General features: G+C 43.4%; 1 protein-coding gene across 5 annotated transcripts in view; it reads left to right on the top strand.

Moving 5' to 3' along the window:
* PLCB4 (phospholipase C beta 4) overlaps positions 1 to 27,537 on the top strand; it is a 409,496-nt gene that overhangs the window by 261,143 nt on the left and 120,816 nt on the right. For all 5 annotated transcript variants that reach the window (XM_059406549.1, XM_059406552.1, XM_059406553.1 and 2 more), the window contains exons 5-7: positions 19,537 to 19,617; positions 20,417 to 20,476; positions 22,594 to 22,737. In XM_059406549.1, coding sequence (XP_059262532.1) covers positions 19,537 to 19,617; positions 20,417 to 20,476; positions 22,594 to 22,737 — 285 coding nt within the window. The remainder of the gene's footprint in view (positions 1 to 19,536; positions 19,618 to 20,416; positions 20,477 to 22,593; positions 22,738 to 27,537) is intronic.

Here is a 27,537-nt window from a genome sequence, read left to right as displayed (position 1 = left end):
TAAAATTGTGTTGATGTTACTATTTTTACAGGCACAGGAGCTTCACCGGAAAGTGAAAACCCAAAGAAATGGGTAGACTCAGAGGCTTGTATACCATTTTAACAAAAGATGATAAATTGTGGAGTAGTGACCAGATAAAGAGAAAGAGGATTGGGGCTTCTAGGGGCAATAAATTGTGGGAAGACAGATATATATGGAGAAACAAATGAGAGGTTATTTTAGTAAGGTTTGTTTGTGCAGACTCATCTTGGTGCCAGCTTTCTGTCTTCATGCCCATAAAACTCTCTGGAGAGGGGATTCATGGCTGCCTTCATTTCTCAAAAGTTTCTGATTTTAAGCAGATGAGGGAAGCTTTGAGAAGGCCTTTTTCTGCATCTGTTGATTCTCAGTTATTTTCAGTTCACCATAATCCATATGCCCAAGTGGCATATTTGGGAGTGATATATTCCAATCCCAAAGTTTAAGATAGCAACCACTTAAATAGCCTAAGATTCTGTGGGTCAGCCATCGAAGTGGAGCTCAGCTGGGCCCACTCAAGTGTCTGCTGAGCTGACTTGGGGCCGGCTGATTTCAGGTGGCCTTAGCAAGACCTTCTCCTTTCCAGTCCACCTGCTCTGTCATCCTTCTGCCAGCAGGCGAGGCATGTTGTCTCTTGGAGTCAGCCGTATTTCTGCTGCATTCTCTAGATCAAAGCAAGTCATGAGACCATCTCAGACTCAAGGAGTAGAGACCCCTCTTGATGGGAGAAGCTATAAGTCACATTGCAAAGGGTGTGGATGCAGGGGGGCATGAAGGATTGGGCTGTCTTTGCAATCAACCACAGTTCTCTTGGGTACTCTTTATGTAGTAAAGCAGTCTTTATGTTGACAGCAGTCAACATACTTTTCCTATAAGGGACTAGACATTTACTAGGTTTTATAAGCCACACGCTCTCTGTTAACAAATGCTCGACTTTGTGGCACAAAAAGTCACAGAACATAGATAATCCATCATTGAATGAATGGGCTATGTTCTAATAAAATTTTATTTTCAAAAACGGGGGCACGCTGGATTTGACCCACAGGCTTGTAGCTCGCAGACACCTTGCTCAGAAGACAAATACTGTTACACAAAAATGAATAACACGTTAGTTTGGGTGGTGAGGATACTTTCAGTTCCAAGTAGTTACTTGGAGCCCATTGTTTGCCCTTACAAATGTCTTATTTTATTTTTAGGTTAGCCATTCCCCACTTCTTTTCCCTTTTCTCTAGAATTGTATCAGCTTTGCTGTGCAGTGAACCACTTGGGTCTTTCTTTTCTATAAGATGCCCCAGTTTGCTTTGGTTTTGCTTATTAATTACTCTTTTCATTTTTATGTTTCTTTCCTCCCTTCTCTATGAAGTTTCCTTGGGTTTGCTATTCTTCATTTCTTCACAAGGGTAGAAGATAACTTTATCCCCTGTTGGAATAGAAGGACCTCACCCGTGAAATAGCGTCTGAGTCAGTCTCCTGGAAAACTCTATGGCTTGAGATATATTCTATTCAGGGGTGCAGGAAGGTCTGCTTATTGCTAGAAGACGTGAGATGCATCCACAAGGAAATCAGAGAAGGAAATCTGGGGTGGCTTAGATTTACAAAGGCATGTGGAAAAAGAACAGAACAATATACGAAGAAAGTGTGTAGATAATGAACCCATAAAATTAAAATAGAGGGGCTGAGAAGCCACTGAAGTGCTAGTTCTTTGTTGCTTCTATTCAAGCTGGAGTATATAGGAAAATGCTCAGTATTAATCCCTTCCAGCCATGTCTGTGGCCACGGGTGAGCAGGTGCACAGCGGCCAGAGAATCCTCATTCGTGGGGATGAGTGCAGCCTTTGCAGATCTCCATGCTGATGGTGAGGAAGCCCGAAGGACATCCGGGCTGCATGCGGTGGCGCATTCTCTTTGGGAGTGCCCTCTGTTAATGCTTGTGGTCTAGCCATTGAATTAATAGAATTCGTTCAAGGGTGAACAAATGAACCGTCCAGTGAAATATACTGCATGTGTTAAAATGAATACTTTTCAGGTCCCTTCTTGAGTAATACAATTCTGTTTCTTTTAACTCCACTCCATGGGAATGAGTTCCCTATTCCTAAAAATTTAGGGGGAAATGTTTGCACTGTTTTTACTGATTTTGCTTGTGTTTAAGGAGGGTGCTTTTTAGTCCTTCCACTAGAAATAGGTGCCATGGCCACCGTGAGCCTCCACAAGGTGCTCTGTAAGGGGTGTTGCTGTTTAAATGCTGAGCAAACACTGTTTCATTTAAACCACAGCAAGCGTTGGAGCACCTGGGTGGCTCAGTCTTTGGTTCAAGTCATGATCCTGGGGTCCTGGGTTCAAGCCCTGCATCGGGCTCCCTGCTCAGTGGGAAGCCTGCTTCTCCTTTTCTCACTCCCCCTGCTTGTGTTCCATCTCTAGCTCTCTCTCTCTGTGTCAAATAAATGAATAAAATCTTAAAAAAAAAAAAAAAAAAGGCAGCAGCAGCAGCCTGTTGTTGGGTAGATTTCTAACCTCCTTTTATAAACTGTAGAACCAAGGCTTATAGTGGTTAAATACCTCATCTGAGGCCACGTAGCTGCTCACAACTGAGCAGAAAGATTCCATGTGCTAGTCTGTTGTGGTTCTCAAAGTGTTGACCAGCTGCATTAGCAGCACCTGGAGTCCTTGTTAGAAATGCAAACTCTTGGGTGCCTGTGTGGCTCAGTGGGTTAAAGCCTCTGCATTCTGTCCAGGTCATGATCCCAGGGACCAGGGATCAAGCCCCGCAACATCGGGCTCTCTGCTTAGCATGGAGCCTGCTTCCTCCTCTATCTCTCTCTCTCTGCCTCTCTGCCTACTTGTGATCTCTGTCTGTCAAATAAATAAATAAAATCTTAAAAAAAAGAAAGAAATGCAAACTCTCAGGCCCCACCCCAGACTGACGGAATGAGAAACTCTGGGCGGGGAGCTCCAGCAATCTTTGTTTTTAAAGCTGCCAGGGTGATTCTGATGATGCAGTTCAAGTTTGAGAACCACGAGGCATAGAGCAAGTCAGGGAGTTTGGGATTTCAATAAAAGGAAAAAAAAATGCATTTAAAGTTCTTCACAGCTGATTTCCCCCAAACAGGCAATGCAGATAAAGAGGTGGGGGACTGTTCAGTAAAAGAAACTTCTTTTTCCAGAGGACGTGACTGTATTAGATTTATTTCACTCTTCAGCATGTTTTGCACCTGACATCATTCATCATCTTTCAAACCCTCAGATGGCATTAAGGATTAAATGAGATTATTTTCCACATTATACAGAAGAAAGAGAAGCCTAAATCAATTAAGGAATTGCCTACTATTCAACATGTAGTGATTGCTGGAGGCCGTCTCCAGATCTGATGTACTGACCAAGAGAACACACGTGAATCTCAGCTACCTGTACCATGACTTGGGACCTTGAAATGGCTTCCATTTGCAAATGATGAGGTTCAAAATACGGCACCTGGGTATGTTGGATATTTTAAGCAGAAGGAGTTTGAAGGTCATTCAGAAGCATCCCTCCTCCACCCCCACTCCCAAAGCAGGTCATAAAAAAACCCACATGTGAGAGGTGTCCTCCCTATACCTACAAGAAAGAAGCATCCATCTCTTCCATGACAAAGGTGCTCTGAGAAGATCTGAACAAACAGGCCTTTCTAAGACACTCCCCACCCCCAGCTGACTACACTTAACCTCATACTCCTTGACCTATGCTATTTCCAACTGTCCACACTATTCATCTTTTTCTTGTCTTCACTTTCTTATGCAGACTATCATGTCACATGTTTGAAAACAAAATTCATCCAAGTAAATGTGAAGATCAAGTTGGCTTCGTTAAACAGTTCACGAATTGAGTAACATCCCACTAATCCACCCAGCAGGTAGAAAGGCGCTCTGTTGAGCTGCATTAAAGGAGAGGTTTTTAAAAGCAAGGAGGGAATGGAAAAGGGGGGGATTATTAGCAAAGAACACATTGTTTTAGGCAAAGTTGTCTTCCCAGAGGGCTGCCTCCTAGGGCTGACCCTGAAACTCCAGGTTGGCTGGTTACAGGTCACATTACTTTTAGGGTTGAAACTGCAGTTACTTTAGGTTTTAAGTCTTGGTTTGCTGACAAGTTCCTTCACATAAGTGACCTCATTTGGGGCCCGTGGTTCTTTTTACTGTACATAAAACTTAGAGTAAATAAATTTGCATGCTTTGCTGTTGCTGATCTGTCTTTGTCAGTTTAATTTTCAGACCTAGTCAGCGACCTTGAGAGGATTAAGGAAAACTTGTGTTTTTTTTAAGATTTTATTTATTTATTAGAGAGCATGAGCAGGGGTGGGGGGTGCGGGGTGGGACAGAAGGAGAAGCAGACTCCCCACTCGGGCTTGATCCCAGCATCCTGGGATCATGATCTGAGGTGAAGGCAGACGCTTAACAGATTGAACCACGCAGGTGCCCCCAAATGTTTTCTTCCCCTCCAGTTTTTTAAAGATATGTATGATATTTTAATAATATATATGTATACACACATACACATAGTAATGGAGGCTACTTAACTTTCCTAGTAACCTATTTGCTTTATTTCAGACCATAATTATGTTACTATATCCAGGAGTTCTTGATTTGATTCTTTTAAGGAAATGAGGATGGAAAGAATTTATTTTTCATCTGTTTGTCTCACACAGCAAATAAGTGTCCCTCAGAACACTAATACCTTTACCTTATAATCAGTGAAGATCAGCCTTTAACGATAGAAAAGTATTAACCCAGACTTCGTAGTCTCTAACTTTTTTTTTGTGGGTGGGGGAAAACTAGGTGAAATGCAGTATATGGAAGGAACATAATATTTTCTTTCAATCAATGAAAATAGACATAAAATATCCTCAGTGGAGAAGCCTATCTTTTAATACTTAATATTGATAGATTAATAAATGTGTTTTTAAAGTCCTTACTCTTCACATTATAACTAGTAAGCAATTGCTCTGAAATGCTACCTTGTCAGAAACATGTAATGCGTGTGTTGGCTGAGGTCTCCAGGTCTGGAGTCTGCCTTGCTCTTTCTGCTAAGGAGTTCCCCTGGAAACAGTTTTGTTGGCACCCCTGTTGCTCTCCTGCTGTGGATTCTCTTCTCCCAGGTACCTAAAAGGACAGATGATCCTCTTAATGGTGAACTGCGAAAAGGAGCCTAGTGTTTGGATCCTCACCAAAGTCGAGCTGCCAGGATATTGTTTGCAATGAAGAAAGGGTTTGTACTAGGTGGCATTTAGGGTAAAAATCTTGGCCAGAGAGCTCTTTATTGAAGAGTTTGAAATACACACAGTTGGTTAAGGGCATGGGTTTGGAGTTAAACAGAAATAGCTTTACCTTCAGGGGCTTTCTAGCTCATTTCAAATAATTTCCAAATTCCTTCCTATGGCCTACAGTCCCTCTACATGACCTCGTCACTCTACTGTCCCACTGACGTTCCCTGAAAATTCCAGACATGCTTCAACCTGAGGGCCTTTGCACTTCCAGTCCCCTCTTTAGACTGCCCTTCCCCCATTATGTCAGTATACCCACCTCCCCCATACACACACACACACATTACCCTTACTCTTTTAGATTTTTTTACTTCACTTTTATCAATTCCTGATATATTATTTTTTGTTCATTGTGCAAATTCCCCCTAGAATATAGGCCATGAGGGCAGATCCTTTGTTTTTATTTGCTGCTGTATTCTCAGTGGGGAAATTATTCATCACCCAACAGATACTAATAAGCACCCATCGTGATCCAACGAATCCTTAGTTACCTATCTGGGACCCCAATTTTGGGGGTATTTAAATGGCCCCTAATTTTTCAGGAATCTTAAGGGTACCAAGGAACACGAACTGGAGGTCCTTTTCGGGGAATCTGGAGAAGGGTTAGCAAGAGATCCCGTCTCTGGCAGCCATTGAGGTAGGCTACTAGCCTCTCCTCCCAGTGGATCCCACCATGAACTGTATGGTCAGTAGGCAGCCTCTAGCTGCTACAGCTTCTGCACTCTTACAGTGTTCATGCCGAGGTTCCCAGCCAGTGAGCAACCTGGCAGAGATTCTAGAGCTGGCTCTTGTCTGCCCCAGATGAGGCCAGTGGATACTCCTTGCTCTGGGAGTTCCATCCACCCGGTGGAGATGTTGTCAGAGCCATGCTGCCGTCGGGGACCCTTCCTCTTTCCTCTCCTCTCTCCCAGGTCTTCGTTCCACCTCATGGTTTGAGGCCTCTCCCTGCCTGCTTCCCTGCTTCATCTCCCCTTCCCCTGATGCTGCAGCCCCCGTTGGTGTGAACAGTCACGTGCTCAGCCTTCAGATCTGCAGTTTTCTACAGCTCTGCACTCTATGCAGAATTCTCGAGGTGATAGCAGAGGCCTTTGTGTGCATGGTCCAGTAATTTCTGTACTTCTCTTAGACAATAAAAAGTGATAGAGCCAGGATTGGCCCCAAGATCCATTGGGATCTTTGTATCTTTGAGGCCCCAGTAGAAGCTAGTTCAGAAGACAAAGTGGAAAGGAGTGACATCTCATGCAGTGAGTATAAAGACAGGCATTTTAAGAAGCTGAATTATTTAAGTAGGAAATGCATACATTCAGAGGGCGATTTCATGGATGTCATTTGAGATTCCTTTCAATGACTCTGTTCAGCGTGGACTGTCATCTCCACATAGCAGTAACTCAAAACATTCTTCCCTTGACCTGCTTCTTCAGATATATGTCATCTCTGTCACTCTATTTCTTTCTGTCCTTTTTCTCAAGAGTACAAGTGAGTGTGAGCTGGGCAAAGGGGAGGTACAGAGGGAGAAGGAGAGAGAATCTTAAGAAGTCTCCATGCCCAGCACAGAGCCCTACACATGACCCTGAGAGCATAACCTTAACCGACTGAGCCACCCAGGCACCCCCTGTGTCATGGTGTCATGTTTTTAATCATTTGCTCAGTGCAATTTATTATTCTGGAACAAATTGTGGTTTAATGAGAAGTGCTTTACTGAAAAGGATTTTCCCGCTTGTGGGCATGCTTCAGGCCCTTCAGCAGAGCACATCTCCTGTTGTTCTTAGAGTAATTGGGTGTGGTAGGGGCCATTAAAGAAAAAGCCATTCCTGACACTCACTCGTTAAAAGAATGATCGGGCATACTGTGTTCAAGAGATGACTGCAGTGGGGGGTATGTGGTACTTGGGGAGAGGTTGAGCCCAACTCTGAACACAAGGAGGAAAGGGGGGCTTATAGCCAAAGAGCAGCAGGTGGAGGTCACCTGGAGATGATGGAGGTTGAGACGCCTGATCAGATAGCCACGGTGCTCAGATATTGAGGGCTGGAGGGTCTGGCTAAAGCAACTTAACAGGATTCCTGCTAAAAATCGATCACTGCCAAGACAGACAGTGGAGGTCTAGTCAGGAAGAAGATTCAGAGGAGCCTAAGGTTTGCTCAAGGGAGAGAACCTTTGGGGGTAGGGGAAAGGAAATGGGAGGAAGGCACAATTTGTATTGTAATATTTGTTGTAAACAAATGCCTGGGTGGCTCAGTGGGTTAAGCCTCTGCCTTCAGCTCAGGTCATGGTCTCAGGGTCCTGGGATCAAGCCTCACATCGGGCTCTCTGCTCAGCGGGGAACCTGCTTTCCCCCCACTCTCTCTGCCTGCCTCTCTGCCTACTGTGATCTCTCTCTCGGTCAAATAAATAAATAAAATCTTAAAAAAAAAAAAGTTTGTTGTAAACATTTATTACAAAACCAGTTATTTTCCTCCCTGGCCCCTGTGTAAGTTGGTCTTCTTTTAATTTCTCCTTATTTTAGTTGCTAAGGCTACTAAGTTGCTAAGTTTTGACTAACATGACAGTTTTCCTGTCCAAGTGAGTTAGTTTGAGTGACCACCCACTCCTCTTGAAAGCATGTTTCCTAGACTTTGCTCTTCCTTCTGTAAGCAGAGAAGTTGTTTGTTGAATATCCTGGGAATAATTGCTTCAGGTGTCCCATGGCAAGAATCAGGGAGCCTCTTCCACTGTCTTAAGACAACACAACACAACACAACACAACAGCTCTCTTAGAGCCTGACCATCCAGATTTGGTCTCAGAATCTCCACATCAGAGATGCTTCAGGGTGGAAGAGGGGCGGAGATAGACCTGGAGCCTAGCATCGCTGAATGGCAGACCTTAAAAATTGAACCCCATGGATTTAATGTCTTTATCTGGAAGTAAAAGGGAAAGTGGGACTTCACGACTACTCATGACTATACTATAAACAGAACCAGAGTTTGACTTTTAGGTATCTCATTCATGCGTGCCCTCACTCTCTCCCTCCCAAATTCAAACCCTACTTGAGCTGACCACAGATTCTTATAGCGAAGGATGTCAGAGATCTTGTTAATAATAAGTATCGTCGGGCCACATTTCAGGGTTTTAAAAAAATCTAGAACATGAAGGAGCAGGAAAGGTGTTGTGTTTTCCCCTTGCTGCTTTTCAGTATCCTTCATCGGCTCTCCCAAGGCCAGGTTGCTTGGAAAGTTGATGATAGTCTTTTTTTCTGAGGAAAGAATAGGATGAAATGAGTGGATGAAAACTTTCCAGTTGATACCAGAAGGGTTCACTTTATCTCTATCATTGCTGAAATGAGCAGGTTATGTGCTCATGGCTGGTTATGGAGGGGGAGAACGTTTCATTTTTGTTTCTCTGGAATTCAGAAGTCATGATAGACAGTGGTTCTCTAGCACCTTGAGAAGTTTGCCAGATGATTCCCTGGGTTGCCCTCTCACCATCTGAGAGTGCGATCCACCATGTCAGGGAGGTGCGGGGTTGGAAGGGGGAACCCCCAAGTCCCACATTATCTCCTTGGGTCACTGTTCTCCATCATGGCCTGTGAAGAAGGTAGAAGCTAAAACTGTGCTCTGAGGACAGAACCTCTGGGCCTGTTATAGCCCGAGGCTAGCTCAGGCAGAGCTGACTTCTGTGGGCAAAAAATGGACTTTCACTGAGTTTAGTGCAATAGAAATTTACAAATGCTGGGCTTCCGCCATGTTTAGACTCCCACATGTGCCTCCTGGGTCGGTGGAGATAAGCACACTGTGATAGCATTGCTTGGAAGAATTCACATGACAGAAATGCTTTTTCCACCACAATGTGGATAGAGCTCACTGCTTATTATCTGTGTTCTCTTGGGCAGCTTGCTAACCTCAGTTAGTATCAGTTTACTCATCCATAAGGGAGGGATGGTGGTGTTTACCTTTGTTCTTGGATGATGAATCATAATTGATACTGGCACAATATTATTATTATCATGTTATTAATAATCAGTGAAAAATTACTAAGGTTCAGATTATGCATCAAGCACTTGAATGCCCAGAGGTAACCTGTGAAATGGGCAATTATTTTTGGTTATCCCTGCTTTTGGCAATGGAATAATGGAGCCAGCCATAGTTGGGTCTGGTCTATCTGACCCCAAAACCAATGCAAAACACCCAGTAATTTCTGGGGTGCTTTTAAAAAAAGATTTTATTTATATATTTGATATGGCATGAGCAGGGAGGTAGGTGGCAAAGGGAGAGAGAGAAAACAGACTGGCTGCTGAGCAGGGAGCCCAATGTGGGGCTCGATCCCAGGATCCTGAGATCATGACCTGAGCTGAAGGCAGACACTTAACGGACTGAGCCACGCAGGTGCCCCTATGGTGTTCCTGAAGTGGTTTCTGTGCTTCTTTATACACGTTTCTTCCATATTCCAAAGTAAGCTGTCATGCAGAAATAGGTATCACCAGAAAAAAATGAATGGAACCGGGATTTAGGCCAAAGAGGGTGCAGGGAAAAGAACCGTGCAAAACACATCAAATTAGCAGCAAAATGAATAGGCAGCCACTCTGCAGGCAGCAAGAACGTTCCAGGAAGTTGGAATAAGTGAGATGCGGAGTGGCTACTTGTGATTCTGGTGGTCAAAGCGATGCAGGAAAGGCAGTTGTAGGACTCACCATGTCCACTAGATTGCAAGGGAAGCAACAGATCAGGACAAACTGTTTTCCTTGGTACTAAGATCCCAAAACACACTCTGACATGATGTGAGGCAGTGGAAAAGCCCCTTCTGTCCCACCCTGGTAATACATACCATCTGTGCAGCTGGTGGGCAGTGAGGGATGGTTTGGGGGGGGGTGTCAAAGGGAGGGTTCAGAAATACGGTAATTAAACCTCAAAAGCTCCCAGCGCCCTTCTAACCCTAGCGATGGCTGCAGTTATTCAGCGACAGGGAGAACAGTGGGGCCTCCAGATGGGACTGCTGAGCAGTTCCCTGGCCCCATCCCCGATAGTGCTGCTTTCACTTACCAGCCTGGGCGCAGCTGTGGTTCCGGGGTGTGCTTCGGTGGAGTGGGCAGTTCCGGCTCTGCCCTACCAGCTGTACCACACTGGGCAAGATGCTTCCTTCCTGCGTCTCAAGGGTCTTCTCTCTCAAACAGGAATAAGCGTAGTACCTCTCTTGTAGGAGTGCGGGGAGGTGAGCAGGTGAATGTGTAGGGGTGGGGGTGGGCATCCACCGGTGCTCAGTAATACCGCGCATCTCCGCTAGGGGCCGCTGGCGCCGCGGGACAGAAGCAGAACCCTGGGCAGTTGGTGCCATAGACGCATTTTGGGTTGCTTTTCGTGACACCAAGACTATATATCCTTCTTGGTTTCTGGCTGAGCCTTAGAGAGAGGAGCAAAGGTCTGTGTGAAATTTGAACAATGTAATCCAGGAGGGACATTCTGCCCGAAGAATCAAAGGCCATGGAAAGGAAGACAAAAGCTGCAAATGCTTGTGTGTTATCCGACAGACCTCTTCACAAGGTGGTAGCATGTCACAAGGGTCCGAGGTGGGGGAGCCATGACCAGGGTCCTCCTGCTGCTCTATGGCATGTGAGCTGAGAAGCCCAGAGTCCCATCGTTCTCATGAGGTCTATAAATTAGAAGGGGATTAACACATGGAATGAACATTCTGGATTCTTCCAAGGGGAAAGCAGACCCAGGAGGGTAAAAACAACTTAAGGACCCATCTGCTACAGCAGTCTATAAATCATTCTGATGATAGAATGTCATCACCAAGGGCTTTAGTTCTAACTTGAAAAAGTAAAATATTTTTTTTAAAAAATTGTGATTCTATCTGAAAGAGGAAGTGTTTGCAGAATGAGAAAGGATTTGCTACTGCTAACTACAGAGCTTAGCCAATTCCTCTGGAATAAAGAACTGAAACAGATAGGCAATGTGGCATCACTAGGGCTCTTGGATTCCAGGATCTGATAGAAAGCAGGAGCTTTTGGTTAACTATCCCAGACTCCACCTGTGTCTCCAAACTAAGGCCCTTCCCAAGCTCATCTGTTTTTGTGGTAGGGGTTTATAACATTATCAATGTTTGATAAGAGCCCCCCCGCCCCCGTGGCCTGGCCCTAACTCAGGTGTCCTTTGTCTCTCTCCAATCTTAATAAAGTCATTTTTTTTCTTCCTGTCGGTTCTTAACAAACCAGGAAACAAGGACAGTGAGCCCCATGTGTCCCCAAAGTTGGAGCCTACAAAAGCAGTGTTCATTTACTGACCATCCGGTCATCCATCGGTGAAAAGCAAAGGGGGAGCTGTTTGGTCAATGCTGACAAAGTAGAACAGGCACGGGCTCTGGAATCCAAGAAACCAATTTGCATCCTGGGTCTGATACCTATCACCTGTGGCTTTCAAGAACTTGGTCTTTTTGGGGCGCCTGGGTGGCTCAGTGGGTTAAGCCTCTGCCTTCGGCTCAGGTCATGATCTCAGGGCTCTGGGATCAAGTCCCATATCGGGCTCTCTGCTCGGCAGGGAGCCTGCTTACTCCTCTCTCTCTGCCTGCCTGTCTGCCTACTTGTGATCTCTATCTGTCACAAAAAAAGAAAAAAAAAAAAACAAACTTGGTCTTTTCTGAAAAAATTTCCCCTTATATCTACAACTGCGTTGTTCAATATGGTAACCACTGACCACCTATGGCTCTTTATTTATTTATTTATTTATTTAAAAAGATTTTATTTATTTAGTTAGTTAGTTCCTGTGTCTCTTTAAATGAAAATGAATTACAATTAAAAATTCATCTTTGTTGCACTAGCTACGTTTCAAGTGGCCCCATGTGGTTTTCATGGCTACCATGTTGGGCTGTGCCCATCGCCAACATTTGCATATGGAAAATCAATCGGGCAGGGTTGATCTAGTCTAAAACTTTGCTGAGTTGGCAGATTTAAATGAGCTCCTATTTGTGAAATGTCTTGCACCGTAGCCCCAAATTAAATAGTATGCTGTTTTCTAATAACTACTACAATTCATTCAGCGCTTGCCTTGTCCCAGGCACTCGGGCTTTCTCAATTTTGAGAGCTCTGTAAGATTGGTATCCATGTTCTCAACTTACAGATGGGAAAAGTGAAGCTTGGTGAGGTCGGGCAGCACCACCACCAAGATTCTCCAGCAGATGCCTAGTGCGGAGGCTGGCTTTGGAGCCAAGAGCCACCTCCTTTTTTCTTCTTCTTTTTTTTTTTTCCTTTTGAAGATTTTATTTATTTATTTGTCAGAGAGAGAGTACAAGCAGGGGGAGAGGCAGGCGAAGGGAGAAGCGGGCTTCTTGCTGAGCAAGGAGCCCAATGTGGGACTAGATCCCAGGATCTTGGAATCATGACCCAAGCCAAAGGCAAACACTTAGCTGACTGAGCCACCCAGGTCTCCCCCAGCACCACCTTCTATGAGGGTCCTCTTCCTCCTCCGAAAGTAGGGGACTTCTGCTGGAATGAGATCGTCCCCCACCCCCATCTCACTTTTCTGTGTCTCCCAATCTACCATCAATCACAAGTGACTAATGTTTAAATAAAGTGGAGTTGATACATTAATTAGCCAATCCAAAATCCCTATCCCTGGCTGGTGGTAAGACTTGACCTTTCCCTGTTTGATGATACAGACCCCACAGTAGAAAGGTATAGCATTTTGCCTAGGTAAACATGATGGTGATCGAGAGGCAGGAGAGCAAAGGTAAGAAAAAACACAAGCAAAATAAACGCAATCACCTGCTGTCTAGAAACCCCCTGGGAATACTGCGTCCTCCAGAGTACTCCCCCTACCCAGACTTCTGCCATTCCTTATAAGAAATGGGCTTAAATTTTGTTTAACCAAAAGACTTTTAAACTTGAAACAAAGGAAAAATATCTTAATCTATGTCATACTTTTTAAAGATTTATTTATTTGAGAGAGAGAGAGCACAAGTGGGCAGAAGGACAGAGGAGGAGGGAGAAGCAGACTTACTGCTGAGCCGAGAGTCTGACGTGGGGCTTGATCTCAGGACCCTGAGATCATGACCTGAGCTGAATGCAGATGCTTAACCCACTGAGTCACCCAGGCGCCCCTAATCTATGTCATTTTGAAAGTGACTTGAATCTTTGAAAGCTAGGTCGTGATACTGAATAATGCTGCAGTGGCATGTGTTAAGTGGGAAAAATAGGCTAGAAATAATGTTGAGACACACGGCTTTTAAATATACTCTATCCTTGATGAAATGAGGGAAGTGCTCGGGAAGCCCATCGCGGCACAGGCCTTTCAAAGCAGGGATCCTTGAGGCAGAGAAAGTTTCTAGCTATAGTGACTCCAGAAAAAGTGATTCTTCTTGCCTCTCAAACAGCGTGCCCCACCCCGGTCCCCCGCTTGTCCACAGTCTCGCCAAAGGAACTGCTGTACCTTTCATCCTGTCTCTCCCAGTGGCTTGAGGGCAAAGAGTGAGCTTGGCTGGAGGAGTTAGCCAGTCCTTGAGCTCTAAGGTGTAACTGTGTCGAATTTTAACAGAATCCTGTGAGAACTGAAACTCTGAGCTCCCTGGAGGAAGTTCTGTTATGGTTTGTTTCCTTACTAGAGAATCCCATTCCCATTTGCTAACTGCAGAACAAACAGATTGGCAGAGGAGAAAGAAGCTGGCTTCCTTTCATGACCTCCACAGCCATGCTGAAAGTCTGGAGGCAAGTTCTTCTTGAGAAGGGGAGTGAGGGTAGAACTGCCTCTGCCAGGTCATGGGGCCACGCCCCACATTGTGGTCAGTAGGTATCCGTGTGAAATTTAACACTGCTGGTAGGGAAAAAAGACTAAGGACTGTATATTTGCTCACCCCGAGGGCCGGGTCCTTCTGTGTGTTCCTGGGAGTGGAGACAAACAAAGAGATTGAGTTTCCATTCCTTTCAAACGATTGCTTCATGCTCCTCGGCTTTGTTTTTTGACTGTTATGGGTAGTTTGAAAACGTTTAGTCTGCAAAACTTGTGGCCAGAGTGGACGACATTACTGTGGGCTTCTTTACTGGGAACTTTGTCTGTAGCATTGGTCAGAGCTTCTTGGAGCTTCCCATAGAGAATTTCTTTTCTGGCAACTCCCTCTCCTGACCCCCAAAGTGTTTTTATCTGTGAACTCTACAGGTTCCTGTCAATACTGTTTTTTGTCCTTTTTGCTTTTGTTGCTAGGGAGCCCAGAGCCAAATTGGTATCTTCTATTAACTGTTTAGGATCCTATGACAAGCCTTTCTGGACCTTTAATTTTAAGCTTATTTTACTTTACTGTCTTTCTTGTCTTCTCCTTGTCCACATTCCTTGTCCTGTTTTGAAAATGATTTCTTTGAAGGGCACTCAATCAGTGCTCCTGGTCCAAGGGAGTTTCCAGGAGGTGCCTCAAAGAGACACCAAAACTCTGAGATGAGCTCGTATGAATTTAAAACAGGAGCCCCGTGCCAGGCAGAGAGCCTCAATGCAGTGCCCTTGGATTTGTGCATCTGTCCATGGCAGCCTTCCAAGGACTGACCGTGATGGGTTCCGGGCTTGCTACAACCCCCTCAATTCAAGTAATTTCTTGTTTATCTCTTTTATAGACTGGCCTGCTGAAAACTATTTTATTTGAAACATGAGATCATGTGTTCACTGATTTTTTTTTTTTTTTTTTTAGTACATGAATTTGGTTTCAGGGTGCTTTTGCTGTGCTAGGCACTTAGAATGCAGGTATGAATAAGAATCTCTCAAGGACCCTGCCCTCGTAGATGTTACACTCTGGTGTGAAAGCCAGACAATCAACCGATCACTATAATCACAGACTGTGATTGGAGCAGGCAAGGAAATAATCAAGATACTGTAATAGAAAATAAAAGATGAGATACACTTTAAGGAGGTTAGGGAAGCCCCTCTGAAGATAAGTTAAGGCAAGGTCCCTAGGGTGAAGAGGAGCCAGCTATGCCCAGGGCAGAAGGAAAGGATTTCTGGGAGGGAGAAGGTACAAGCACAAAGGCCCTGAGGCTGGAAAGAACTGGAGTTCAAGAAAAAGAGTTCCCATGGCTATAGTGAAGAAGAAGGAAAGCAATGGAAAATGGCAGGATATACGGTCCAAAGGATCCAGTTTGTCTAGAACGTTTGGTAAGGAGTAGGTTTTACCCTAATTAATGCAGGAATCCACTGAACGGTTTTAATGAACTGATGAAAAGTTTAAAGAGTCCATCTGGCTGCTGTAGGAAGAACGAATAGAGGTGAAAAGATCAGTACTTGGGCGTAATGATGATGGTTTGGATCAAAGTGGTGGTGAGATGGAGAAAAATGTATATACATGAAATATGAAGGAGACTCATTAATGGAAGTGAGAGGGGAAAGTCAAGGATGACTCAGTTTCCATAAATCAGTAGATACAGGGGACATTATTTGAACTTAATGTCTTAATGCTGGAAAGGCTTAGAGAGAGGCTAGGGAATAAAGCATTCTGTTATGGGCATTTAATTTGGAGACATCTGAGTGGAGATGTCAAATAGAGAGTAAAGTTTGGAATTCAGAGAGGACTGGGATGCTGTTATAAATTTGGGAGTCTTCAAGAAATAGATGGTCTTGAAACCAGGGGGTTAAAGGAGATCTAGGAACATCGTGGCCATGAGAATTCTCAGAACCAAGTCCTGGAAAGCATGTAGAAGCTGAGTATAGAAGGAAGAGAGACTAAAGGAATGGTATGCAACCAATGTGGCAGAGTGTTTCAAGAAGGAGGGAATAGTCTACCATTCAGAGATCAAATCAGATTAGAAAAAGAATATGTGGGTGGCATTTGGCTACATGAAAGCCATGGTAAACCCGGCCAAAGAAATTAGAGAGGCAGACAGGAATGGAAGGCAGATGGAAGATCAAAGATAGTATGGAGGAGAGGTAGTACAGGCAGTGAATATGGGCAAATTTTTCAAGATATACCCTAAAGGGGATCAGAGACATAGGGTAATAAGTGAAAGAAGAAGTGGGGACAGCTAGCACGTGTGTGTGCTGCCAGGAAGGAGCCAGTAGAGAAATGAAAAGCTGATGTGTGTTGGATGGTGATGAATGAAAGACAGCAGTCCTTGTATGAGTGAAGGAGGATTGCATCTGGAGCAGAAATGGCAGAGGGTAGGTGGACCTCTCTCTGTTCAGAGAAAGTACGCTTCATGAGGAGGGAAGAAGGAGAGAGGTTCTCATTGGATGGGTTTTCTTTACTCAGTGAAGCATTGTAATTGCTGGAACTAAAGGAGTTTGAGAAGAAGCCATGAAATAGTCCTTTCATAGGGCTGGGAAACTTTTAATAAAGAATTATTAAGTCTGGAAGTCATTGCTGACTATTCATGTGACGTTTGTGATCATGAATGTCAACTCAAGCTTGTCAATCCAGTTCTGTGATTTTCTTCATCAGTTTCAGTGATAAAATATGGATAAGATGGACTTGGCTCTGTGACTAAGAAATCAGAAATGAGGTTAGGGGATTGAGGGTATCAGTGAGAGAATGACTGTGATACAGGACCATGGAAATAAGCTAGACAAGGGTGGAAGTAAAAGGAGGGAGAAGTCTGGTGGACAGTGAGTGATCAGCAAGGTTAACAAATAAGAAGTTTTGAAGTCAAATGGATATAGGAGAATGGGTACTGTCGAGGTAGGGACTAGAGAGATCTGGTGATGTGGTCCAAGAGTGGGACATTAGGAATTGAAATTTCAAGGTGGTGGTGATCAGCCCTGGGGGTACTTTGTAACTGACAGAGAAAGAAAGAGAAATCATTACAGTTAAGGAGGCCAAGGAACTGAAAGTTCCACCTCGAAGTAAGTTGTAAAACCATTCTTATTTATCATGTATATTTCATGGATCATTTCAAATCCTTATTTGGAAAAGGAGAGGGTGCACATAAATACGTAATAGCGATGGTAGCTGATTCACTGTGGGTCTACTCTGCAAATGCCATATTAGGACAGAAGTTTGAATATTATGCACCAGAATTCTGTACCGCCATTAAGATACTGCTTGGGAAATCTTCTAAAATGTGTTAATTCTCATATTTTAGTTAGTAATTCTTGTGTCTCTATCAGTAATGATAACAAGACTCCCTGTGGCCTTTTGGTCAAGTTTAATACCTTTTGTGTGGCATGCAGCACCCTTCTGATCTAGCCCTATTCATGGGTCCAGTCTTTGCTGCTCTTCCCTTGAGATGTTCTGACCACACCAATTTCTCCAAAGTTCCCAATGTCAGGTCAGGTGTACATGTCCTTGCAAAGGCTTCTCCCTCTGCTCAGTGTGTTGTTTCACCTGGATAACTACTACCCATTGTCTAAGACCCATCTAGAGTGTGAGCTTCTGGGACAAGCCTTTTCAAAAAACTTGAACCATCCAAAAGGGCCATCTTTGTGGGTCAAATACTGGCAATGTCATGTTGTTAGTAATCTGTTATCACAAATGCATATTTGAGCCATTCATTGCTGATAGTAGCTACCACTCACTGAATTGTAACTGTGTGCCAAACACTTTATATTTATCAATTCACGGAATTCCTACAAGCCTGAAACATATGTGTAAATACCTCCATTAGATAAGGATTCGGAGACTTAGAAGGGCTTTTCTAGGAGATGATAAAAAACAAATGGCAGAACTGGGTTTTGTTTCCAAAGGCAAAGGTCATACCATGCCCCCATTCTTTGTATTTTTCATTGCTCTATTTGCAGTGCTTGTCATGCATCTGGTACACAGTTGAAATATGTATGATATTCTTCACCTGTCAAAAGACTCCCCAAACAAATTTGAAGGCTGGCTTTGTTCCAGGCCCCAGGGACTCTCAATCCTGACACCTTATGGTAGCCCAGCCTCTTGACATTGGCTTTACCTTGATGAATGCTGCTGTTTGCCTGAAATTTAGAAAGATATGTTTTGATGGGTGAAACTATAAGTCTGAACTACCCTTAAAGTCTTAATTACTCTTTGTTTTAAATCACTGCCCTGATCCACATGTGGTAGACAGGCTCCCTATTGTTGGCCCCCTAAGTATCAAGGAAGATGACTTCTTTACATCCTGAGAAGGAAGTGTGGATTTGTTGATGCAGGAGTGCCAAGGCTTGGTGCAATACCATCAGAGGACAGAGGGCATCCGGGTTCATTTCCTGAATACACTTTTTCTTTCACCGATGCAGAATTTACCTTGTGCTCTTAAGCACAATGGTACTTTCCTTCTAAAGACCAGAAATATCTCGGAAAGTACAGCATAGCTGTCCCAAACCTCTGCTTATGGGGCTTAACATTCCTCCTTCTCCTTCTTCTTCTTCTTCTTCTTTTTTAGATTTTATTTATTTATTTGACAGAGAGAGAGAGAGAGAAAGCAATAATGAAAGAGGGAACACGAGAGGGAGAAGCAGGCTTCCCGCAGAGCAGGGAGCCCGATGTGGGGCTCCATCCCAAGACCCTGAGATCATGACCAGAGCTGAAGGCAGAGGCTTAACCCACTGAGCCACCCAGGTGCCCCCTAACATCCCTTCTTGATGCAAATTTTGATTCTCTAAGTTTCAACAGAGTTTCTGGTTTCTAAGACCACAGCAGTAGTTCTCAAACTTTAGCATGCCTTAGAATCACCTGGAGGGGTTGCTGGAATGCAGATTTCTGGGTCGTGCTCCCAGAGACTCTGGTTCCGTTCATCTGGGCTGGATCCCTAGATTCCACAGTTGAGTCAAGCTCCCAGATGATGCTGTTGGTCCAAGGATTATACCTTGCTTAGCTCAAAATCCTGCTCGAGTCCTGGTTTAGAGGATACCACATGAGGTTGAATGTAAAAACAAAAATCTCGGAAATTTTCTGAGTAAACATCTGAATGCAGAAAGATGTAGACAAAATCAGTGACTTTTTAAAAATCTGATTTTTTACATTATATTAAATATAGGCAACAATTGTTCTTTTGTGGAGGGAGACCAGTTGGCTGGAATCTGGGAGTCCTTCCTTCCAGGTCTTGGAAGAACTTTGTTTTCTATGACCTACAAGACATCAGTGTGTTTTGTCCTTAAAGCTACTCTAGAGGGAAATGCTGCATAAAGTTGATCAGGCTTTCAATACAGAAGTGAATGCAAAGAGGTTTTAAGATGAAACTATTCCATACTAGGAAATGTGGTCATTAGATTTAGGATGCAAAAGGCTGATTTCTCATTTTCCCTCATTTAGAGACTTAAAAGATATTTGCATTTCTATTAGATTCAAAACGGGGCTGAGTCATACAGATCAACACATTGCTTTTTTAACAGGAATCCTTTGTGTTTGAACCCAACTGCCTCTTCAAAGTGGATGAATTTGGCTTCTTTCTGACCTGGAGGAGTGAAGGCAAGGTAGGCAAGTTGTTCTTTCCTGCCGTCCGATTTAAACCACTATATTTCTCAACGAGTAGGCAGAAGGCCTCTTAAGGGCATGGACCCCTACACTTACTTATTTATTCAAGATTTTAAAAACGTGCTCCCCTATGGCAGGCATTGGAGATACTGCCCTAGACCTCATAAATACCAATCTAGGAGAAGAAGGAGGCATTCCAAAAAAAAAAAAAAAAAAAAAAAAAGATACAGTCATTGAATGTTGTGAAAGAGGTTGGGTTGTTACAAGAGTTAAAACTGGCAGATCTGATTTAATCTTGGGAATTAGGAAGGTTTCCTAGAAGAAGAGAGTTTCAAGCTGAGTCTCAGAGCTGCATTAAGAGCGTGTTCATCTTGTTACACTCCGGGACTTCATTCAATACAGAGCCAGCGCACACATTAAATGGATCTTTGAACTGAGTTTAAGGAAGTAGAATTGGAATCCTACAAAAGCATGGTACTCCCTTAATATTACATGTACACGCACACATTTAATGCTGTCTTACTCTAGCCACAGTATTATATGCATAAGATAACAGCACTTTATAAACATAAATAATTATTCAGACCTGCATCCACATAGACAAGTATATCTGAAGTGGATGGACTGTGTGGGGTCACAACCATTTCTGATTATTGGGTATCTCAATGACCATCCTTTGTTTTTTTCTCCCTCTCTACCTTCCTGTCATCGGCATTGCCTTCAAAATTGCATCACCCATCTGTGCCGCAGGTCTGGCAGGATTTCAGCTCACTGCTGTATTATATTCTCTCTTTCCAGGAAGGACAAGTGCTAGAATGTTCCCTCATCAACAGTATTCGATTGGGAGCCACACCCAAGGTACCCGTGATTGGTGTTTGCTTTTCTTCTAAACACAGATTGACTTAGTTTGGAAAAGGGTGCTGGGATGTTATTTAAGCTTTTACTGCCCCAAACTCATCAGCCACAAATGAAGAACACACAGTTTAGAAGTCTTTTCACCTACAACCATTGGGTGGTCTGGATTGCGTTGTATTCAGTTCTATGAGAAGCGAGAAGCATTACTCACCTTTCAAAGAGAAGATGCTTGCATCAAAGAAACAGTTTCCTTAACTCAGAAATTAATGCACCAAGGGCCCCTTCCCTCTGCTGCCATTTTTTTCCTAAGCAAACTGTGAGTCACTTCTGGCCTGCGGTTGATGTGGCAATTTAAATGGCATGGTTAGTTCCATGTTTGTGCACCTGTGCACGCAGACAGTGGCTCACCTTGGAGGCTCCGTTTGCCTCTGAGAGAAGAAAAAGATGACAGAGCATATAAATCTTCTTCACAGTGATTGACTTGTTTGAATAAGAAGCTGTTTGCATAGTGGTGCTGGGAGTTTAGAAGCTGGTTTTTTCTAGAATATTAAAGCACAGTATGTATTCCCTTTTTCATAGTAGCCCTGCAGGTTTTTAGATGTTGAAAAACAAAATTGCGTGCCTCATTTTGTTTCTGTGTGTTTTTTTCAAAGCTGTCCTCTTTTATGTTAGTTAAAATTTCCGTGTAACTGTTGGCATTTCCTCCTGAGTTTTTTGGAGGACAAGGATGCTATTTTATGCGCTAATTAGGGTAGACTTAAACTGTCTTCATTCCAAATAAAGATGCCATGGCTTCTAGGAGATGAACGTGCTCACCCTTTGTGTCCGGGTTGCTTGAAAGACTCAAATCTTTTTTTTTTTTTTTTTAAAGATTTTATTTATTTATTTGACAGAGATCACAAGTAGACAGAGAGGCAGGCAGAGAGAGAGGAAAGGAAGCAGGCTCTCTGCTGAGCAGAGAGCCCAATGTGGGGCTCGATCCCAGGACCCTGGGATCATGCCCTGAGCCGAAGGCAGAGGCTTTAACCCACTGAGCCACCCAGGCACCCCTCAATCTTATTTCTTAATAACCATTGGTTGCTGGCTGTGTGGATGTCTGTGTTTATTGGCATGAGACGTCAGGGACTGTCCTCTGCTAAAAGGCCCCTTTGATCTCTGTGGACGCAAGCAGGTCCTGAGGTCAGAGCCTTTCCATCTCATTATCATCTTCCATGTCCTCCTGTAACTGCAACCAAGAACCTAAAGAAAGACCCTTGCACCTAATTTTCTTAATCAGTAATATTAGAATACTTTTCTTACCAAATGAGTTCAGGTAGTGTGTAGTATTGCAACTTTTCCCTCTACATGTTTTAGAATAATGCTACATATAAGGGCATTTTTTGACAGAAAGAAAACATTTGTCCTTCTGTGTATTGCACTCCTGGGTATTTACCCCAAAGATACAGATGGAGTGAAAAGAAGGGCCATCTGTACCCCAATGTTCATAGCAGCAATGGCCACAGTTGCCAAACTGTGGAAAGAGCCAAGATGCCCTTCAACAGACAAATGGATAAAGAAGATCTGGTCCATATATACAATGGAATATTACACAACATTCAGAAAGGTTGAATACCGAACGTTTGCATCGACATGGATGGGACTAGATGAGATCATGCTGAGTGAAGTAAGTCAAGCAGAGAAAGTCAATTATATGGTTTCACTTACTTATGAAGCATAAGGGAGAAGAAAAAGAAAACTGAATCGGGGGAAGCCAGAGGGGGAGACAAACCATGAGAGACTGTGGACTCCGAGAAACAAATGGAAGGTTTTAGAGGGGACTGGGATGAGGGGTTGGGGGGCCTGGTGGTGGGTATTATGGAGGGCACGTAGTGCACGGAGCACTGGGTGTTGCACAGAAACAATGAATCTTAGAACACTGCATCAAAAACCAATGATGTATTTTATGGTGATTAACATAACACAGTAAAATTTTTTTTTTAAAAAAGGATAATGCTGCATATCAGGGCATTTTTTGTTAGAAAGAAAACGTTTGTCCTTCTGTGTGTTTTTACATCAAATGAGCATGTTCCCTCCATGTTCTGCATTCTAACAATTTTTTCCTATTTGTGTAATTTACACAGGATCCCAAAATCCTGGCCGCTCTCGAAGCTGTTGGAAAGTCAGAGAATGATCTGGAAGGGCGGATAGTTTGTGTTTGCAGCGGCACAGATCTGGTGAACATCAGTTTCACATATATGGTGGCTGAAAATCCAGAAGTAACTAAGGTAGCCTTAGTGAAAAAACCTCCTTTCTCTTTCCCCTTCCTATATGTATATATGTGGTCGGCCTAATATGTCATGTATAATTCTGATTTATATAGTACTATTGTATTGTAATAGCTTTAATTTAAAATTTAAAAAACATATTTCCATTGCCTCGGTGGAATGTTGGTGTTGAAGATTCAGCAAGCACAGTACTCTTTGAGTGTTATCACTTAAATATACCAAGAATCCAAGTAGGGCTGAGAATATATTGTAGGAGAAACTAGCGCAGCACCTGTCACACTAGAAGGTGCACAGGAATCGCGGGATTTTGTTAAAAGGGACATGGTGATTCGATAGGTCTGAGATGGCGACAGAATTCTCCCTCCCAGGCTCCTGATACTCATCCCGCTGGGCTGAGAACCACAGTTTGAATTACAAGGGACTAGATCAGCAGTGCCCAGTAGAAATATCCATCAAGCCACAGATATCATTTAAATCTTTCTAGCAGGCACATTTAAAGAGTAAGAAGGAGCAGGTGAAATTAATTTCAGTAAAATTCAGTTTGTTCATGGTATACCCTAAATACTGTCATTTTAACTTAAAACCCATGTAAAATTAATTAATGACATTTTACGTTCTTTTTATAGCATGTCTCCAAGATCTGATATGTACTTTCAATTCAGCCTAGCTATATCTGAAGTGCTCAATAGCTACATGTGGCTAATGGCTACCATACTGGATAGCATAGGTCTAGATGGTGAAGATATATAAGCTCCGCCCCCCCTCACCCCTATAAGTTATTACAGTATTGGGTCATGATCTGTCTTTTAATACTGTACCCAGAGTACCATTGCCCTGGCAAGTGAGTCTCCAAGAGCTTTTGGCCAAAGTAAAAAGCCTCAAACATAAATCACTTTTCTGCAAGAAATTTGTTTTGGGGGGTGGCTCTGCACAGAGCTCTCAGTATCTTTCTGTAACAGGCGTGAGAAGGCCTGAGCCTTGATTCTCCTGTTACAGAGACCCAGGTGCGGGGGCTGTGGGAGGCATTTCATTTTCCTGTTTAATGCTACCAGAAGAAACTCCATGTAGGATTGAATGAGAAAGTCATCATTATAGGTACCGGGTTTTAGACTAGACAAGAATGTATAGATAGGCTCATTGGACAGAACCAAGCTTAGAAGACTTGACTGTGAACCAGAGCTACCCGGTGGCAGAATTGAGTTCTGCAGACTCTGAGATCCTCTAAGCTCTTTACCCCCAACTCACAAAGGATGATCCACATTCCAGTGACACAGTCTCGCCTTGGAGCTCCTTACACCTGGGAGTCTGAGGTCCACCCAGACCTACAGATCCAAAATCTTCACTTTTTTAACAAGACCCCTCCTGCTCCCTGCCGCAGATGACTCAGATGTGCAGGGAAGTACGAGCCGCTCCTGGACTCCGACTTTGGAGCCAGGAATGGATACTCCACATTACAGGGGAGGCTTTGTTTCTGTCGCATGGTGGTTTTGTTGGTTTTGTGCTCTTGTTCCAAGTTACCTCGCTTTGGGAGAATAGAGATTTCAAAGCCTTCAAGTTCTTTTATTATTTTGCTTAGATCGATGCCAGTTTGGTCCCTTGAACCCTGCTGATCTAAACGTGTATTTTTCCTGCTTTCTGTAGTTCACGCCTGCCTCTTTGCTGCAGAGGTCTTTTTTAGTGGCCGTTTACCATAGCAACATTGAATCCCAGAAGTCCATGCTGACCACTCATAAAGAAAAAGCTCCGTTAATCAGATACAGATGTTGAGCTGCCCCAAATTTTGCAAAAAGACCATTCTGTAGACCTGTGTCTTCTGGCTTTTGTCATCTCGTCATGTTACAAGCCGTATGCTTGGGCTTCGGGACCAGGTGGGCTGGGTTCAATTCCTTGCTCTTCCACTAGCAGCTGCATGACTTAGACAACGGACCTCTCAGTGCCCCATTTCCTTCATCTGTGAAATGGGAATAATACCAAAGCCTCTGCTGTTAGACATGTCATGAGTATTGCGTGAGTTACTGCCTGGGAAGTGGTTAGTTAGTGCAGGATCACTCATTGAAAGTCTTGGATGAGTGTTAGCCCTGATGATGCCAGGGTCCCAGAATATGAGAGCCAGAAATGGAGTTTAGGAAGGACTTCCTACCACATCATTTTTCAGTGAGGCCAAGGAGTTAAAAGAACTCACGTTAGACTACACAGCAGGTGGATCAGAGTCTGGCCTCACACTCGGGCTTTCTCATATCCCATGAGATACTCCTGCCTGATGCCCTGAGCAGGTACAGTCCTGGAAAGAAGGCTCAGACCAGTAAATCTCATAACCCTTTTGCTTTCCTGAGTTTAGTGCTATCAATCATAGTCCATTTCATCTAACAACCATGTTCCAAAACCTCTCTTTCTTAGGAGATAGTAGATATGTGTATCTTTGAAGTAGGGGTAAGGACAGAAAGTTAAGATTTAGGTTTCTTCTCGTAATAGCATTTCCACTGACAGAGTAGGAGATATTGAAAAAACTTGTTTTCACTTTTACTACTGAGTCAGTTCTCTAGTTCTGTGTAATTGTTTAGTATAATGATATACATCATTATCTGGTCCTACTCTACAAGTCTCCTGGTATTCTTTCATATTATCTCAGTAATTAACTCTGTTTTAGTGTCGCCTGTAACTATAATTTTTATGGAAAATAGAAATACATTTTTTTTAAGATTTTATTTATTTATTTGACAGACAGAGATCACAAGGAGGCAGAGAGGCAGGCAGAGAGAGAGGAAGGGAAGCAGGCTCCCTGCTGAGCAGAGAGCCTGATGCGGGGCTCAATCCCAGGACTCTGGGATCATGACCTGAGCCAAAGGCAGAGGCTTAACCCACTGAGCCACCCAGGCGCCCCATTTAAATGGTTTTTATCCAAGGCATTGGGAAAACTTATTCATAGAGTATACATATATGTGGGTAATTTGGCCTGCTTCCTGATTTCAAAACTTACCTGTGCTAATTCATATCCTAATACTCCCTCCAGCACGGACGATACTTTCCCTGTCGCCTCCATTTTATTCCTGTTCCTCCGTATGTGTTCGTATCCCTACCAGAACACGCAGGCCACGGAGGCGAGAGGATTTATACAGAACACACACAGATGTAACGGCGTCAGGTCAGAATGATGGCAGAACTCACAACTCACGTCAGGTCAGGTGAGAAATGTGGAGACAGCCCAGTGTCCCTAAAATGGCACTTACGACTCTATGTACCACTTCAGCCTAAGTACGACCTACAAGCCTAGAGTCATGGTACCGTAGGGTAAGCTAACTGCTCTCGTCTTCCTTCCCTGCGTTCCTGGTCAATTTATCACAAGAATCATTTAAAGAAAGTCATTATTTTTCTTAAATAACACATGCAGACCTTAAACACTTGCATATAAATGGGGTTCAGTAGTTGGCCAATCTTTTCAGGTCAGGGATGAAGTATTTTCATGAAGTATTTTTGCCTTTATCGGGCCTGTGAAGCATGGTCTCAAATGCCCGGTTTGGTTGCATTGAAGTGAGGCTTTTAAAGACAACCCGTGGAGCAATGGGACGGCAGAATCCTACAGTTGTAGGACTTCTTTCCTTAATCCTGTAGTTGTTTTGTTCACTCAGTTTGAGGAAAAAAAAAAAAAAATCACATGATGCAACTTGCCTTTAAAGATATCTTTCCAAAATATCCAACTTAGAGAAACAACAACCCTCTTTCTTCCCACAAACGTATTTCATGGGTTCATATAATTTTTATTTCTTTAAGGATTTATCTCTTTATTTGAGAGGAGGAGCAAGCGCTCATGCGTGTGAGCATGAGTGGGGAGAGGGGCAGAGGCAGAGGGAGATAAACAGATTCCCGGCTGAGCAAGGAGCCTGATGTGGGGCTTAACCCCAAGATCATGACCTGAGCAGAAATCTGGAGTCAGTCATTTAACCAACTGAGCCACCCAGGCGTCCCAGTTCATAAAATTTTCAAATTGCAACAGACAAAACAGGTTTGGTAACAAACATGAGTAACTCGTAGTAAGCATGCAAAGTAAGAACCAAGGGTCTCAACATACCTGGACAGTACCTTGCTGTTCATTCAGCATCCCCCCCTGGGTGGTCAGAGAGTTTTGCTTGTTGTGTGAACATCTGACAATTACTGGTCAAACCAGTGAGAGAGAAACCGAGAGAGTTTCTAGTAGAGAAGTTGCTTGGGAATATTTATCCTATGAGATTCCTGAACCTCTTCTTAATTCCTGGGTTCTTCTGACACTGATGATCTGCCCATTCTGGGGGAAACAAAACAAAACAAAGAAAGCAAAACACAACTTTACCAAACCTTTCATCCAGGCAAATGGGCCAACTTTCAGCTTTGTGGGCTCTCCCTGGAGAACCAGCTTTCACACAGAAGAGGAACCTTTCCTGACTTTGAGCAAGACATTTCATGTTCTTTGTTCTTCCTGTTCCCCAAGGGGGTCTCCGATATTTTTTTTTTCTTATTTCAAGTGGTATTTTTAAGAATCAATACATAGTATTTTTTATGTAGTATCTGAATTTCTCAGAGTTGAGGTTTCAAATAAATGCAAAATATTGTCCAGTATGTATGACGTGAAAATAGGGTTGTGCTTTTCTTCCATAGAAGAGGACACAGATATAAAAAAAACATCTTTATAGCTCGGCTTGAGTTTTCTCTAGCTGCCTTCTCTGCTTTGAGTTAAGAGGTTGCCTTGCGGCTATACCTCTTTAGAAATTTGATCTCAGTTCTGCACTTGTTCTCCCCTACAAAATAAATGTTGACTGGTATTGTAAA

This window comes from Mustela nigripes, chromosome 7, assembly GCF_022355385.1.
Source record: "Mustela nigripes isolate SB6536 chromosome 7, MUSNIG.SB6536, whole genome shotgun sequence".
In the NCBI taxonomy this organism is placed as follows: domain Eukaryota; kingdom Metazoa; phylum Chordata; class Mammalia; order Carnivora; family Mustelidae; genus Mustela; species Mustela nigripes.
Note: the sequence above shows the minus strand (reverse complement) of the source record. Positions and strands in the feature narration are given on the sequence as shown.